This window comes from Colletotrichum gloeosporioides (genome assembly GCF_011800055.1).
Source record: "Colletotrichum gloeosporioides strain Lc1 chromosome Unknown consensus_110, whole genome shotgun sequence".
Lineage (NCBI taxonomy): Eukaryota > Fungi > Ascomycota > Sordariomycetes > Glomerellales > Glomerellaceae > Colletotrichum > Colletotrichum gloeosporioides.
In genome coordinates this window covers 158,627-173,533 of record NW_025544755.1, presented here as the reverse complement: position 1 = coordinate 173,533, position 14,907 = coordinate 158,627, and the positions used below count along the sequence as shown (strand labels likewise).

Sequence of the window (14,907 nt, the reverse complement as noted above, 5' to 3'; positions counted from 1 at the left end):
CCCTTACCGACGGAACACTACAATTTTCCCCTGGTGACTGACTTTATCATCGTCCTTAATCTTTTGCGCCACATAGCTTTCAATGGTGTGAAACGCCTGCCTTGAATACTCTGCAGGAAATTCTTTGTGCAATTCTCAAGTTCCCGCTGTCGAGGAATTTTGGGCCCTTTCCTTGGTTCTAGAGTCAAGACTCTGCACCGATTGCTTTGCTAATCTTCAGCCACTGCACTTGAGCATCTTCAAATGAGCTATCAAACGGGTCCGAAGCTCTCCAGGGTTACCATGTGGCCTTGTTGTTCTTCCACAAAAATGTCCAAGTTGTTATCACCGGCTCGTTTTCAATGTATAGAACATTCCGCCAAGAACAAGGGTATGTATTACTGGCTCTTACTGTGAGACACCTCCCTTTTTCCTTCTCAATTGCCATGACCCAATTTCAATGACTATATCCCGCCCTTACTCGTATTTCTACCACATTCTGTATCCTCATCACGCACCTTCGATGGGATACCAGCGGCAAACTTGCAACTTCATTTGAGATACAAGCAACACACTACTAAAGGAACCACAATGTAAACAGCTCTGTTTTGGGTCGATATGGTTTTGGTCGATATCCATATGTCTCGGCAAAAGTTACGCATTAGTAGTCAGACGAAAGCTATTATTCACGACACGAGTATGCTCCAAATTTCGGCGAGTTTGAGTGTGATAAAATGCAAGTCAACAATAGATGATTATTCGAGGGCAAAGCCTGTTAAGCCCTAAACACCGTAATACTTTGAATAATCTTACAATTCGAAGTGATAACATGTCCTGTGCCTTTAAACTTTCATAACTGTTTGAAAGTGTCATCATATCCGTAACGCTTGCTGTCATCCATCCGTAGAACATGCAACGCAGACGTCTTCATACAATCATGTCCTCTTAACAGTCCCCGTGATGCCCTTTTGGTAAATCAATTCTTATCAGATCCGTGAAACCAAAATTCATGAATCGTACGCCTCATCGCCTTAAACCTTCCGATACGGATCCGAGACCGAGGAGCCGCGGCTAGCCTCGCCAACAGGGCCGAGGGGAATCGGGGCATGCACACCTCTCTTGTCATCCTCTACCACAACTTGACGAGGCTGGCGACTGCGACGGAATTCACTGATGGCAGCGACCAGGATCCAAGCCACGCCGAGAATGGCGGCGAGAACAGCGTAGGCGATCTTGAATTCTTTGGGAGAGTTGGAGATATACAGTCCAAGACCGCCGTTGATGATGCCGAGCGGGATCAGAAGACGACCGATGATGAGATGCAGGTAAGACCAAAATTGGCGACGACCATACTTTTTGAACTGCACGTGATGGATGTAGCCGAAGATAGGCTGGAAGAAGAAAATGGCCAGGAGGACGAGACCGATGATAGGGTGAAAGTTGATGGTGCTGATTTCGAACTTGGGGGATCGTCAGCAAGGAACATCGATGGTGAGGGGCATGGAAACACTCACCAGGCTGGTGCCACCAAGTCTGACCATCTGAGTCAGCTGAATACCCAGGGCCGCTGCTGCGATGTAGAGGACGAAGCCGGCCATCTGAATAAGAGCATGCACGATCCAGCCAAAGCGTCCGGGGACGAGTCTCATCGCAACCGAGCCGACGGGAAACACGATGACGAAGGCGATCGTGGCAAGAACTCCGTGAATCCTCCGAATGTGCATCGCTTCTGTGATGTTGAAGCCTACGAAATTGCCAAAATTTCCACCGAAGCCATTCCCATTGCCGTTGCCGTTTCCATTTCCGTTGCCGTTACCCGGGAAATTTGGGAATTGCTGGGCCGTCGCTATTGAGGCTGGTATTGTGTTAGTAGCTACCATATGATCAGAGTGGCCATAACTTACCCAGGACCACAAGGCCGAATAGTGTGAGTGTCGTCGTGCTCATCATGTGTCTTACTCCTTTGCTTTTTGTGCTAAAAGACCAGTAAATCCAAATATCGTTTCTTTCTGTTCACCAAGAAAAGTTCTGCAACTTTGACAAGATTGCAAGAAAGCTCAGACTCGAAATAAAGAAAATGGACCAGGAAACATTTGACAGGCGGCGCTTATCATATAACAAGACTACCATGGCGGCGGCGCTGTCTTGTCTTGCAAATCCACGGAGCTGTGCTTGGGGATGTGCGAGCACGGCCATGGAACGGTGACCGAGTGACCGACGTGGCCGACAAGCCAATGGCTGAGCCGCCGATTTTCAGATCTTGGCACCTGGGCAGCGCGCACGACCTACGCGCGATGGTGTCATTGGTGGCCGTGGCAGAAAGCATGGCTCGTCTGCAGCGCAGCGGTGGTCGATCCGAACTTGTTTCCTCCCAATGTCTTTCTTGTCGAACTGCGGGTGCGTTCGAGGCGTCAAGAGGATGCCAAGACAGGGATGCCGGGTGTGGCTGAGAGGATCTGAGGGTTCAAGCCTTCCTGTGTCTCGCGAGCACGTCCTCATCTGTTCGTGTTCGTGCTTGTGCTTGCTGACAGGACAGGAAGGATTCTGACAATTTTGTGATGAGCTGAGGGGAGCAGGGTTTCATTGCTGAGTGAGCTGTTTTGCAGCTGCCAAGATTGGTCCGTCTGCGGGTTTTCTGTCTGTTGTGAAGCCTGTGCATGACGCGGCCGCGAGGCTCGAGTCAAATTGATGTAATGAAGGGACCCTGTGGTTGGTGAAGCCGTCGCTGCGGTTGTGCATGAAACCCGGTTCCTGCAGCAGTCGGCGAAACGGAGCGTCGATGGTCTCACACTGGCTTCTGTTAGTGCCATTGCCGCTGGTTGGCTACATGGCCTTATCACAAGCAGTTGGGGGATCGACGTTGGGATTGACCCGGGACGCCGTTTGGGTTCTTTGACACTTTATGCTGTATTAATCTGGCTGCGGCCTAGCCACATATTCATGTCTGACTACCTCACGAGGAATCGGGTTCATCCCGCTGAACGCTCGCCAGTTGGCTTTGCAGCCCACGTTTTCCGACCTGCATCGCCCGTTCAATCTCCCGCTCCTCTTCCCGCAGTCGAGCCTTGCCCATCTCGAGGCTTCGCTGTTGTCTTTGTTTCTGTTCCGCTACCTTATCCTCATGCTCTCGCAGTGCCTTTTCTCTCCGGTTCCTGGCTTCTCTAGCCTTCCGCATAGTCTCATCCTCTTCCGCGGTGGTCTCACCCTCTGGTGGTGGGTCGAGGGTCTGGATATACGCTTGGATAAGAGGATCTCTTACTTGCGCGGGCAGGGAGATGTATCTGATGTCAACCAACAACTGTGATGGCAGACGCGACAGATTCGTCTTGTTGTTTAATGCAGAAAGCGGTAGTGACTTGAGAAGTGTGGCGAGGTCCGTTTTGAGCGTTGCTTGAGGCATCTTTAGACGATTGATGTGCTCTCGGTACCACTTCTCGCGGTCTTTGTCCTTGACGTAGGGGTCCGTCATGGCCGGTTCCTTCCGGTATTTCCTCTTGAACTCCTGCCAGTAGAGCTTGGGCGATGCTTTTTCCTGCAGTAGTGCCATGTAGGGTATCCGAGGGTCCTTCTTCTCTTCCTTTGCCCGAAGCTCTTTGATCTCTCTGATTTTGTCCTTGGACCACTCCTGCCATGCGTCCTTCCTTGCCTTCATTGTGTTGAGGATTGTGTATCTCGGATCCTCGATGATGTGACCGTCTTCGATAAGCTTCTCCCACGTGTTGTACGGGTTGATGTTGAAATCGTCCAAAAGATCCCTGAACAGCGCAACGGCGTCCTCCTGCGAGAACTCTACGCCCTCTGCGCCTTCGGGCCATTCGTCCATGTTTCCGTCATCGTACTCGCCGGGGTCAAGTCCGTACGCCTCGCCCATTGCTTGCAGTTGGAACGCAATATCAGCCTCGCTAAACTCCACCACTGCGTCATCGGCTGCTTCTTCCGTGCGCTGGCGCTTGGAGTTGTGTCCGTCCTCGCCGTCGTCGTCCTCAGCCTCGTCGTCTGTCACTTCGACCTCTTCGTACTCTGAACTGTCGTCATTGCCGTCATCGTGCAATCCTTCACTGACGTCGCGAGGCGGTTTGGGTTGCGCGCCGGGAGTTCTCTCCTCGGCGTCCGGACCCGCGCTTTCGATTCCTGCCTTCTGGCGTATCCTGGCCTTGTCCAACTCGAGGATGCCAGGCATCAGCTTCTCGGGGATTCTCCAGTAACTGGCATTCTTGGCCGGATTGTAGACGAATCGGCGACTATACTTTGTTTCGACAAGAATCCAAGGCTCATGTCCGGGTATAGGGGTCTTTGACTTGGGCTTGTCTATGGGCTCCGGACGCGGTCGGCCGTTGTCTCTGCCTCCTCTACCCCCGTGACCGAACCCACCTCGCTGCGCAGCGGGTGGCTGGTTCTGCGCATTGTACTGCGCCAGGTATGCATTTGCAACGTTCGGATCGGAAAGCTGCGGGATCGTCTGGTATTGGAAGAAGCTCGCGGAGGCAGACGGCGGCGCGGATGTTTGAGGTGCAGCGGCAACGGCGTCGGGCGCACTGGGTCTTGTGTATGTCGATTCTTTCGATTCGGCGTGATAGTAGTACTTGTGCCCCGTCGGCGCCGTATGCTCAGTCCAGCCGGGCAGAAGAGGCGGCAGTGGAGCGGCGTTATCTGACGGCTTGTACGTGGACCTGAGCATGTTGAGCAATACGGCGCGCAAGCGCAGCGAATGTGGTCTCGATGTTGATGAAGAAAGCGATTGTTGATTTTTGACGGTTGATGGCTGCCCAGGAACGAATCACTGACGGCGAAACGTCGGGTGCCGATAAGATAAGCTGAGGTCGCCTTGGAGCTGAGGAAGGTGCGGATAGCTCAGCTAGCTGCCCCCAGTAACCCCTGCATCTCCGAACCGTCGCAGCTCGGCGAGTGACCAGCTGTCGGATTCTCCCAATCAAATGCTGAACGCCACATACGAACACCCCCCTTGATGTTCGTACCAATTCGACCAAACTAGGGAACAAATTGGTCCGGGGGATCTGCAGATTGATCAAGTGACGGCTGATAGTCTCTGGCGCTTGCTTGCAACTGGAGTGTCTCTGCTGCCGTATCTGTCGCCGTCTCTATTGCCTCTGCCGTCCACTTCTGTCTTTGTCGATGCTCAACACACTGCTTCGCGCCTGCAGAGAGTGACTTTTCACGATGGCGCCCGGTCGTTCTGCATCAAGCGGGAATGCTACGGCATCCGCATTCTCTCGTTTCTGGAAGGTATGTTTGCCTCCAATTACAGCGAGTTTGCAGGACCTGTCTAACTCGAGCCTCAGAGAACCCATGCGCCAGACTACCTGGGGTTCGCGATTCTGCTTGGTACCTGGATGCTGGTAGGCCACAACGCGACTGGTTGCGCCAAAGAGCTTGTTGTTAACTTTGTTGACTCAGATGCTTGTCTTCCTCGAGCCATTCCACCGCATGTTCTTCATTAACGACCTTCGCATTTCTTATCCCCATGCAGAAGTCGAGCGTGTGCCTGTGTGTAAGTTCAACTCAATTTGCCATGTATATGTGTCGTGTAATTGACCAGGATTGCAGACATGAACTTTGTTTACGCTCTCTTCGTGCCGCTGGGCGTTCTAATCATCTACAATCTCATGACGAAGGCTTCACCTCATAAGCATGAGGTAACTTACTTGAGCCTTGGTATCTCCGTCATCATGACCTCCTTTATCACAGACCTAATCAAGAACGCTGTTGGCCGGCCAAGGCCCGACCTTTTGGCAAGATGTAAGCCTGCTGCCGGCACCAAGCCCGACCTGCTTGTCACCATCGATGTCTGCACTGAGAAGGCCCATCACCTCCTGCACGATGGTTGGCGGTCCTTCCCCTCTGGTCACTCCTCCTTCTCCTTTGCTGGTCTCGGGTTCCTCAGTATTTTCCTCGCTGGCCAGCTGCACATCTTCCGTCACAACAGCGGCGGCCGTGATCTGAGCCGGGCGTTGATCTGTTTGGTGCCCCTGCTTGGGGCTGCTTTGATCGCCATCAGCCGGTGCGAGGACTACCGACACGACGTGTACGACGTATGTGTGGGATCGCTTCTAGGATGGGTGGTTGCATACTGGAGTTATCGACGACACTGGCCTAAGTTGACTGCGAAGGAATGCCATGAGCCTCATCCATACCCAGGTTCGGAGCCAAAAGCGGGCTGGAATCGACTGCGTGACGAGGAGGAAGCTGGGGATTCCCGACCCGACGTAGGCTATGAATTAACCCAGCTAGACAGCCAAAGACGCTAATTACAGCAAGTAGGGTCCGCCGTAGAGTTCGAATGATACAGCATCACTATCAACAGCATCAGCATGGGCATCGAAACAGCGCCAGCCAGCAACACATCTTTCCGCCAACTTTTGCATTGATTTCGTGCATTACTGCCTTGTATTACTTGCGTTGCCTTTTGCCTCCGTCGTTGTCATTGCTGACATTATTTCCGCCTTCCTCACTCGCGTTGCTTTCGTTGCCCTTCCATTGTATATCTGCCTTCACGGTCCGGTTTGTTGAACATGTCACATAACTGTATTCATAGGATATCATGGCTACGCGTATGCACTGGCATCAATCAGCCTGTCTGGGGTTTGGGGCATCAATTCTATTGGTACATCAGGGTAAAGGGCATCCATCACGCCCAATCTATGTTTTGATTCTCATCATGCCATTACTTGTCCTCCGTAGACTCATCCTTCGCCAAGTCGTGCTCCTTCAGCAGTTCCTTGATTTCCTCCGCTGTCCAGAGGCGGTGGTAGATCTTGCCATCCTCCGTCTGGCCGACCGTGGCAAACTCGACTGTGGTGGTCGATTAGTAAACGCTAAATACCGTGCCGTATTCGGAAAGAACTCACGCTTCTCAGCACTCAGCTTTGTCGAGTCCATGGTCTTGCTCAGAACCTTGACCGCCATACCGCATGCCTCCTTCAGGGTGCAGTCCTCCTTGTAGTCCTGCTTGAGCAGGCTCTCAGCGCTAGCTCTGTTCGCACCCACGGCCGTAGCCTTCCAACCACCGTAGTTGCCTGAAGGGTTGCTCTGGTACAGCTGGAATTGTCTGCGGGGGTCCCAGCCGGCGTAGATGAAGGAGACACCGAACGGTCTCAGACCACCGTGTTGTGTGTAGCCCTGCTTGAGGTCGCAGAGTCTTCGGACGAGCTGTTCGCAGGGGATATCTTCGTTGTAGGTGAGGAGGTATCTTTGGGCGGCCTGGCGGGCATAGTTGATGAGGATGTTGGCATCGGCCGTCATACCGGCAACGGCAGCAAGCATGTTGCTGGAGAAGAGGTGGGTAGGTTAGTTGCTGCTTTTCCAATGCCATCCTCCTAAGGAAGAGAAGGCAGGAAGTAAATTGACCTACTCATTGACGATGTACAGCTTCTCGGCGGATGTGTCTTGCTCCAACAGCTTCGACGTCACCTTGCGCTCTGCGGCCAGGACGATTCCGTCCTTGGCGAGGATGCCAATGGCAGTGCCGGCGTGAGAGATGGCCTCGAGCGCATATTCGACCTGGTAGAGACGGCCCTCCGGCGAGAAGATGGTTGTCTGGAGAGATTGTGTAAGTTTGCTGCTTCACCATTCAATCGGTAGGTCTGCGGGCACAGCAGAGCAAGGGAAGAGCGGGGAGGGGCCTTACGCGGGAATCGTAACGACGAGACATGGCGGGCGACTGGTCAAATTGGCATCAACAGGATCCGGGCGGTGTATTTGCGGTGGCAGCGGACTCGGAGTGAGGCCGACGAAAATGGATGTGTTGTGCGGCGGAATGTGTTGTTTGTCGATTGGCAGGGAAGGCTGTTGCTTTGGGTGCAGCTTGAAGCTCCAGGCAATCGATGCACGCGTTAGCTCCTGTGTTGCGCCTGCCCAGCCAGCCTGGACCCCAGCTGAGGTAAGAGCCAGCCCGGTGCAGTCGGGTACTTTCCACTTCGTACCTCCAAGTGAGAGCGCTGGCCCGAGCTTTTGCCGGGAGTACAGGATTCTTACCTCATTGTCCGGTTGCTCACCGAGGTGGAAGCTCACCGAGCCAGGAAGAACATCAAGGTGACACCGGGCCAAGCTACCTCCTGCCTGAGGCAGGAATGATAACCCCCCGCCGCGGCAAAACGCACGGCTCGGCTGGCGAGCTGCTCCTTCTGCACCTCAGCGGAAGGCCCAAGCCAGCGGTGCTGATTTGCTTACCTAACAGCGTAAAGAGTGGAGGCGATTCGGCATTTTCCCTCCAACCTCGCGCCGTTTTATCGCATCGACCGCCAGCCCACTCACATCCACGCCCGTCACCTCCACCTTTGCGCAAGCTCCCTTCTGCTCTCCCACACAACAGAAAAAAAGCGGCACGCGAACACCTCAACGCCCACCTCCAGACCCTGATTCGGCTGTCGCGAACTGTGTCGCGCGACTGCTGCTTCTTCATCTTGTGCTCGAGATTCTTGTGACAGACCGCTTCAGACAGGATCCGCGTGGCCGGCGCTCGCTTCTCGCGTTGAGCAACAGCATCCGGGGCATCTGTCGCGGCGCGTGGTGGATGGGTCACATATCTTTAGTCCTTCTCGCTGTCGTGAAAAAATCAATGCATGCCTAAGAGAGAACACCACTGCTCCTTTTTGTACCAGCAACCAGAGTAGACGGAAGCCCAATCCTTCAAGCCATACCTACCTGCCTCTCCCCCGCCACAGCCGACCATACCTACCTTACCCTACCTACCTACCTACCTTAGCAAAGGGAGACGCACGGCAAGAAGCCTTCCCGCCGTCGACAAAGCGAACATGTCCGGTAAGTACTGCAGCTTCCGTCGCGCAGCCCCGCCCAAACAGCCAACCACCCCTCGCACCTTTCGCACTTCCAAACCCCCAATCCCTCCTGTCTGGTACACTTCGCGTTGCGCCTCAGCATGATCATCAACAGTCACTAACAGAATGCCGCGCAAAGGAGAACCGGAGCCTCGCCGCTCAGTGCGCGCGACCAAGGGCCAGCACACCAAGGCCTTCGACGACCAACCGATCGAGCCTCCCAAGAAGCGAGGGAGGAAGAAGAAGCAGGAGGAGGAGCCCGAGGAGGAGATTATCCGTTGCGTCTGCGGCGCGACCGAACAGGACGGCGACTCTGAAGAGCCCTGGATCGCATGCGACAAATGCACTGCGTGGCAGCACAATGTTTGCATGGGTATGAGTGTCTTCACGGAAGACCTCCCTAAGAACTACTACTGCGAGCAATGCGCTCCACAAGATCACAAGGAGCTCCTGGCTGCCATGTCCAAGGGCGAGCGCCCCTGGGAGGCCCGCCGCAAGGCCTACGAGGACGAACAGAACGAGAAGAAGAAGAAAAAGAAGAAGGGCGGCAGGGCTGGCAAGCGTGCCAGCGATCCCAAGGAGGACTTGTCGCAGGACGCCAGGAGTAACAAGGCAGAAGACTCTCCCGCTCCGTCGGAGACCAAGGAGAAGAAGGACAAGAAGGACGGCGCAGCGAAGCCGTCCACCGGCAAGCGGAAGGTTCGCGACGAAGAGAAGGATTCAAAGGTTGGTTACTACTCGTCGAGACCGCTAGGCCGATGTGCTGACTTGGTACTATCACAGGCTTCCAACCAGAAGATGCGCAAGCTTTCCGAACCCGAGGCTGCAATCGTCAACTATACCCCGCCGGCAGACCTGACTGCCAAGATTACAGACCTCCCGGACGATCGCAAGGGCTCTGCGCAACTGCTTCAGAAGGCCCTTGTCGGCGTCCTTACCGCTGCCGTCAAGGACAAGAGTGTGACGCTGCCCAAAGACGTCACTGTCGCGGCCAAGGCTGAGCGCCTGGCTCTCGAGATCGAACGTGCGGTCCATGATACTCACGCCGACCGTAGCCACTACGCTCAGCAGGCCAGGGCACTGTACGCCAACATCAAGATCAATGCCGACTTGACCAAGCGTCTTTTGAAGCGCACCTTGTCTCCGCCTATGCTGGCCACCATGAGCGCCGACGAACTGGCTACCAAGGAGAGGCAAGATGCGAATGCGCAGTTGAAGGCCATCTCCGAGAAGCAGTCCATTCTGATCACGGAAGAGGGACCTAGAGTGCGCAGGACACACAAGGGCGAAGAGGTTGTCGAGAACGAATCCTTTCAACAATCTGACGATGCTCGCTCATTTATCAGGAGGCCTAGCGCCCGAGATGGTGAGGCAAAGACAGATGGGGAGGCGGACCCTCATAGCGGGCTGCAAATTGACACGCACGGCGCTCGGCACTCGCCCAAGCATCCCGACTTTGACATCAACAAGGTCTTTTCGAGCGTCAAGTCTCCCACCGGAGGCCATATCCGCCGGCCCTCGGCGCCGCTCCACGGACCCGGCGTTGACCCCGATGTTGACAGACTTCTCCAGGAAGAGACGGATTCTCCGCCATACTCACCCACGGACGAGACAGACCCGGATGTGGTATGGCGAGGTCACGTTGTCATGAGCTCAATCACCGATTTTCCCGCAGCGGCCAAGTTCGTCGCGGGAGCGAACCTGGCGAGCACCATTGGTCTGCCATGGACGAGTCTGATCCCCAGGAGGTTGACGGTAGCCGGACGCATAGATGAGCAGAAGGCGATAGAGTACCTCTGCGGTCTACGTTACGCCGACCAGACCGACATAGTGGTCGTGGCATTGTCGCCAGCTTCTGAGGCGTCCCGGGGCGACTTTCAGCAGCTCTTCAATTACTTTGTAGGCAAGAAGCGATACGCAGTCATTGGAGATAAGGGCCTGGCCAACGTCCGGGACACGTATCTAGTTCCCGTTCCGCCAGGCGAGGGCAACTTGCCCGAGTTTATGCTCAACTTTTCGGACAACGTCGTACCGCCGAAGCGGACAGAGCCGATGCTCCTGGGCGTGTTTGTGTACAGGAACAACCCGCGACAGGCACAGCCAGTTAGCGCGACTAGGTCGCCGGTCGCGAACTCACCCACGCCGACCCAAGCTGGTTTCCCGGCGAGGCATCCTTCGATATCTGGCCCGGCCTTCTCGCCAACTGTTCCGCAAGGACCGTTCGCACAACCTGGTCTTCCCGCGACCGGCCACAACGGCCACGCGCCGCAGCATCCCACGCAGGGCGCGCATCAAGCGGTGCCTCCGAACCAAGCGCCGGCGGGCTACACCGCGGCAAGAGGGCCGGAGGCCGAGCAAGACAGACGCCAACGTGAGGGCCAAGCCCTGGCTCATGAGGTATTAGGTCCCTTGGTCAATAGCAGGACTGTTCCCTTTTTGATGCCACATGCTCATGCAATGACCCGGACAGAGTGGGAAGTGATCAAGGGCATTTACGACAGAGACCCGAAAGCCAGAGAAGATTTACAATACTTGAGCCAGCTGCTTGAGAAACAGCAGCCTGTCAAGGCCGGTGACGCTCCTGCAGCCGCGGCGCCTCAGGGAGTTGCGCCGCCAGCATGAGCACGCCGTGTTTATGCGTCTCCGGAGCATGCAAGGACCGGCGTCCATGCGGCTGCCACGGTACATAGTTCGTTTGGAGTTTTATTGTTTGAAGGACAGCTTCTACTTGGGTTCAAGGGGTGGAGATACCATTCCCAGCGAGGGAAGAGAGGCCTGGAAAGGCAGAGGGTTTTTTTCTTGCTAGTACTGTTACAATTATCAATTCCAGGCAAATGATTCTTCCGCCAGTTTGAATGTGAAATGCTGGTACTGGACATGAAAGGTGCACTGATACGGAACAAGCCAACCGGTGCCATTTCCAGGCTTAAGCTGGTTTTATGCCGTCTCATTAGACGCAACATGCTATTGGCCAAAAAACAACAAAGTTGCGACCATGGCGGTGGAAATCCTCGAAAAGACAATGCCAAAAAGACCGTGAAGGGTAGAAGCTCCAAAACCTCCCCGGAAGACCCTGCCAAGATGTCTCATCTCGGTCATCTCCAGCACTGGGGACGAAGCGAGTCAACAGCCTGGCAAGGTCTCGCAGAGCCCACATCGGCATCCACCCGCTGAAACGGGCAATACAATGTGATGAAGTGCAGGCATTTAGTTCACCTGAGTGACACTATTATCCCACCTTCCCCTGATGCACCACCGCCTGCTCAATGCTTCGGCTACAAGCTCCAGCTCTTCCATCCTCTTCCCTACTCTAGGAATTCCCGTTGCAACCCCCGCGCTTTCACTGCCACTTGGCTGCGCCAGCAACCAGTCGCGTCTTCAGCCACAGTCGACCAACTTTGAAGCTGGCCATTGGCTGCTTCCCTGCACTTTGAGTCGTCTCTGCCCCACATCCATGACGACAACTCCTTGATTTAGCAGCCCGGGGCAGGGAAGCATAAGCATTAGCAGAGAACGCGTTTTATTTAAGGCTGTCTGCCGACCGGGCTCAGAACCGCTTTTCTCCTTTTGAGGCGCATTGGAGACATAACTGACTTTCTTACTCCCTCCTCTCACCCAGCGTTGTTTGCCGTTTAGCAATCTTCCTCTTCCTCACCTCTGTACTATTGCTTAATGTATGTCAATCTTCCGTGACGTCACTCTCATCCCCTTTTTATTTTCAGACTCAGTATGCTGATATCTGCGCGTCGTAGATTGGTCGAGCACCACCTTCACACCCAACAGAACTCGACATTACTTCAAAATGGCTTGCGGATCAGCTTCTTCTGGCCTTGTCAACCGAAACGGTCCCGGCAGCGCGGCTACTTCCATCGCTGAGAGCATTATCAAGCCTGCGGAAGCCACTGGCGGAAAGACCAAGTGCCTCGAGGTATGTACAAAGGGTTGATGAAGATACACCTACCTTCAAGCATTCCAAGGGCCTGCTAGCTGTCAACTCTGGCACACTCTCTAGTGCTCTCTGGCACTCTCTTCAGTGCTCTCTGGCACTCGGACCTTCATTGCCTATGATCCTCTCAGGGGATCAGGCTCTCCGGCTGACCTATGCCTCGACAGAGCTAGCTTTTAGAGCTTAGAGGTCAGGTTAGGAGAAGTCTCGAGGATAGGGTCAGGGCGTTGGCCAGCAAGAAGGCCCAGGTCTGCCAGATGGTCAACGTCTGCTGAAGAGAGCATGTAGAGCTATGGAGACAGCCAGAGAATTGAGTTCCACTCAGCGAGAGTGCCAGAGAGATACGGAATTGGCAACCGGAAGCTGGCAGCTGGCAACCCTTTCTCGCTTTTCAACATGAGGTCGAAACGTGGTTCAAGACGCCGTTGAGCAAATATATACCAACTGCAGGATAATTTGCTAACTTCAATGCGCCAGTGCGATGGCTACACTTGCTGCTGTTTGCCGTAATTTCAATCGATCCAAACGCAATTTCAATAGCTAACCAAGTTTTTAGGATTCCTTGCTCGGTTATGTAGGGGATTTCAGCGACAGCAGGGTGCGACGCAGTGGAACTCCACGTTTCGTCGTGTATATGGGCTTTGAAGAGAATACAATGCCATTGGATTGGACCAGGGGAGACTATGGAATGAGTTAGGTCGCGATGATACCGTGTGTTGGAGTCTTATTCGTTTAGTGTGGGCAGCTACTTAGCCAGCCTGGTATGAAATTACGCCATTTGACGTTTTGGTCGTATAATGATTATTGTAAATGTGTTGGTCTTATTCGGTGGAAATAAGTCGACAGAGCCGGATTAAACATGTAGGCGCCGCCAGGCTCATACAGCCCACTACGCCTCCCTGCGACAATTGCACTGCGGCCGGCACAGCCGACGGTACAAGCTCCGGGCTCCCCGCCCGGAGCCGTGTTGAAACCTTGACGATGCACGCTCCGAGAACACTGCCCCACTCTGAATGCCGGCCCACCGTACGGGCAACTGCCAGCTTACGGGTGCCTTCCGACAACTTCCCGTCAGGCCGGAATGCACCAGCTCCTGACGTGTAGCCCTATCGAACCCATCAAGTATGCCCAAGAGGCTATTCGCCTTCACCGCGAGACTCTTCTGGAATACCACAACAGCTCAACAATATGCAAGAAAGCCTGCGTGCAAACCAAGCTTCAACTTACGAGAGAGCAGTTAAAGGCCATCACTAAAAAACAGCATGGATATGACGAGGACATTTAGAAGCTGATTTGAGTAGCATTAATATTAATTTCTTAGTTATCGCACCCAGCTTCTTAACCATTTCACCTAGCTGCTTCCTCTCATCGCCCACTAATACCCCACGGCGCTCAGAAGATATACCCTAACCAGCATCCAGTATGCACAGGTAGAGCAGACCTAGCGGTATTACTAGGCCAAGCAAGCCTAGCAGGCTGCTCAAGAGGATGACGGCAATCAAGGTGCCATGTTTCCCCTCCGCGCACGACTGCTGCCAACCCTGGTGTGGTCCTGCCTTCTACTGAGGGTGCTCTCGACATGGCCAGCCGCACTACCAAGTCCTCTCAACATCAGTCCCAGTCCTCCGCAGCGACTAAAACTGCCTCCCTACCGAGCCAGCATGTTCATGTGTCAGGCGAGGAGGAGTTGTAACTTTCCTGCGGCAGAAGACAACGCCAGAGAGGTCATAAAGTTGCAGGAGCAAGGAGGGTTGTTGTCAGATTTGAACGATCTTCCAGGTGCGCTGGAGGCGCTGCTGCATCACAGGGGCGTTCTGTAGTAATGTTGGTTCATTGAGCTTCCAGATTCCCATGAGGCAAGCAGGAACACTTTGTTAATCCAAGAGATCGCCTAGTTTCAAGTGTTTACATTTCCTGTGTGCATTTTGAAATATTCGCTCAACGTTGACGGCAGTAGAGACGACAACAATAATGCAGATGACGGTGGCGATAACAACGTCGCAGAGTACACCTTGCACATGAGAACGGCTTCGGGCTGCAATGATGGACGACTAGAGACAGAAGGTTTCAAAACTGTCATGTTACCCCTTCTCTGATACTTTGACATCCCATCCTACCAAAAGTATAAGACTAAGGCAACTCGGCAATCCTATCACTATCTCCGTGTCGTGGGAGCGAACCTTCCCT

General features: G+C 54.1%; 6 protein-coding genes across 6 annotated transcripts; 3 read left to right on the top strand and 3 right to left on the bottom strand.

Moving 5' to 3' along the window:
* Nucleotides 1-1,010: 1,010 nt before the first annotated feature.
* On the bottom strand, nucleotides 1,011-1,926 carry GCG54_00011703 (uncharacterized protein; the record flags this gene model as incomplete). Its single annotated transcript, XM_045411600.1, has 3 exons — nucleotides 1,011-1,439; nucleotides 1,494-1,834; nucleotides 1,884-1,926. 3 exons carry the CDS (start codon nucleotides 1,924-1,926, stop codon nucleotides 1,011-1,013), a joined length of 813 nt encoding a protein of 270 aa, XP_045256837.1.
* Nucleotides 1,927-2,932: 1,006 nt separating this feature from the next.
* GCG54_00011702 (uncharacterized protein) lies at nucleotides 2,933-4,929 on the bottom strand (the record flags this gene model as incomplete). Its single annotated transcript, XM_045411599.1, has 3 exons — nucleotides 2,933-4,741; nucleotides 4,765-4,793; nucleotides 4,869-4,929. The coding sequence occupies 3 exons, from the start codon at nucleotides 4,927-4,929 to the stop codon at nucleotides 2,933-2,935; spliced, it is 1,899 nt and encodes a 632-aa protein (XP_045256836.1).
* A 228-nt stretch (nucleotides 4,930-5,157) lies between these two features.
* GCG54_00011701 (Diacylglycerol pyrophosphate phosphatase 1) lies at nucleotides 5,158-6,245 on the top strand (the record flags this gene model as incomplete). The annotated part of the gene is made up of 4 exons (XM_045411598.1): nucleotides 5,158-5,223; nucleotides 5,280-5,336; nucleotides 5,395-5,488; nucleotides 5,545-6,245. 4 exons carry the CDS (start codon nucleotides 5,158-5,160, stop codon nucleotides 6,243-6,245), a joined length of 918 nt encoding a protein of 305 aa, XP_045256835.1.
* A 416-nt stretch (nucleotides 6,246-6,661) lies between these two features.
* Nucleotides 6,662-7,648, bottom strand: GCG54_00011700 (putative proteasome subunit alpha type-3; the record flags this gene model as incomplete). The annotated part of the gene is made up of 4 exons (XM_045411597.1): nucleotides 6,662-6,789; nucleotides 6,846-7,264; nucleotides 7,349-7,533; nucleotides 7,625-7,648. The coding sequence occupies 4 exons, from the start codon at nucleotides 7,646-7,648 to the stop codon at nucleotides 6,662-6,664; spliced, it is 756 nt and encodes a 251-aa protein (XP_045256834.1).
* A 1,102-nt stretch (nucleotides 7,649-8,750) lies between these two features.
* On the top strand, nucleotides 8,751-11,396 carry GCG54_00011699 (Transcription factor BYE1; the record flags this gene model as incomplete). The annotated part of the gene is made up of 2 exons (XM_045411596.1): nucleotides 8,751-8,757; nucleotides 8,938-11,396. The coding sequence occupies 2 exons, from the start codon at nucleotides 8,751-8,753 to the stop codon at nucleotides 11,394-11,396; spliced, it is 2,466 nt and encodes an 821-aa protein (XP_045256833.1).
* Nucleotides 11,397-12,576: 1,180 nt separating this feature from the next.
* Nucleotides 12,577-12,995, top strand: GCG54_00011698 (uncharacterized protein; the record flags this gene model as incomplete). Its single annotated transcript, XM_045411595.1, has 2 exons — nucleotides 12,577-12,702; nucleotides 12,915-12,995. The coding sequence occupies 2 exons, from the start codon at nucleotides 12,577-12,579 to the stop codon at nucleotides 12,993-12,995; spliced, it is 207 nt and encodes a 68-aa protein (XP_045256832.1).
* Between the last annotated feature and the right edge of the window lie 1,912 nt (nucleotides 12,996-14,907).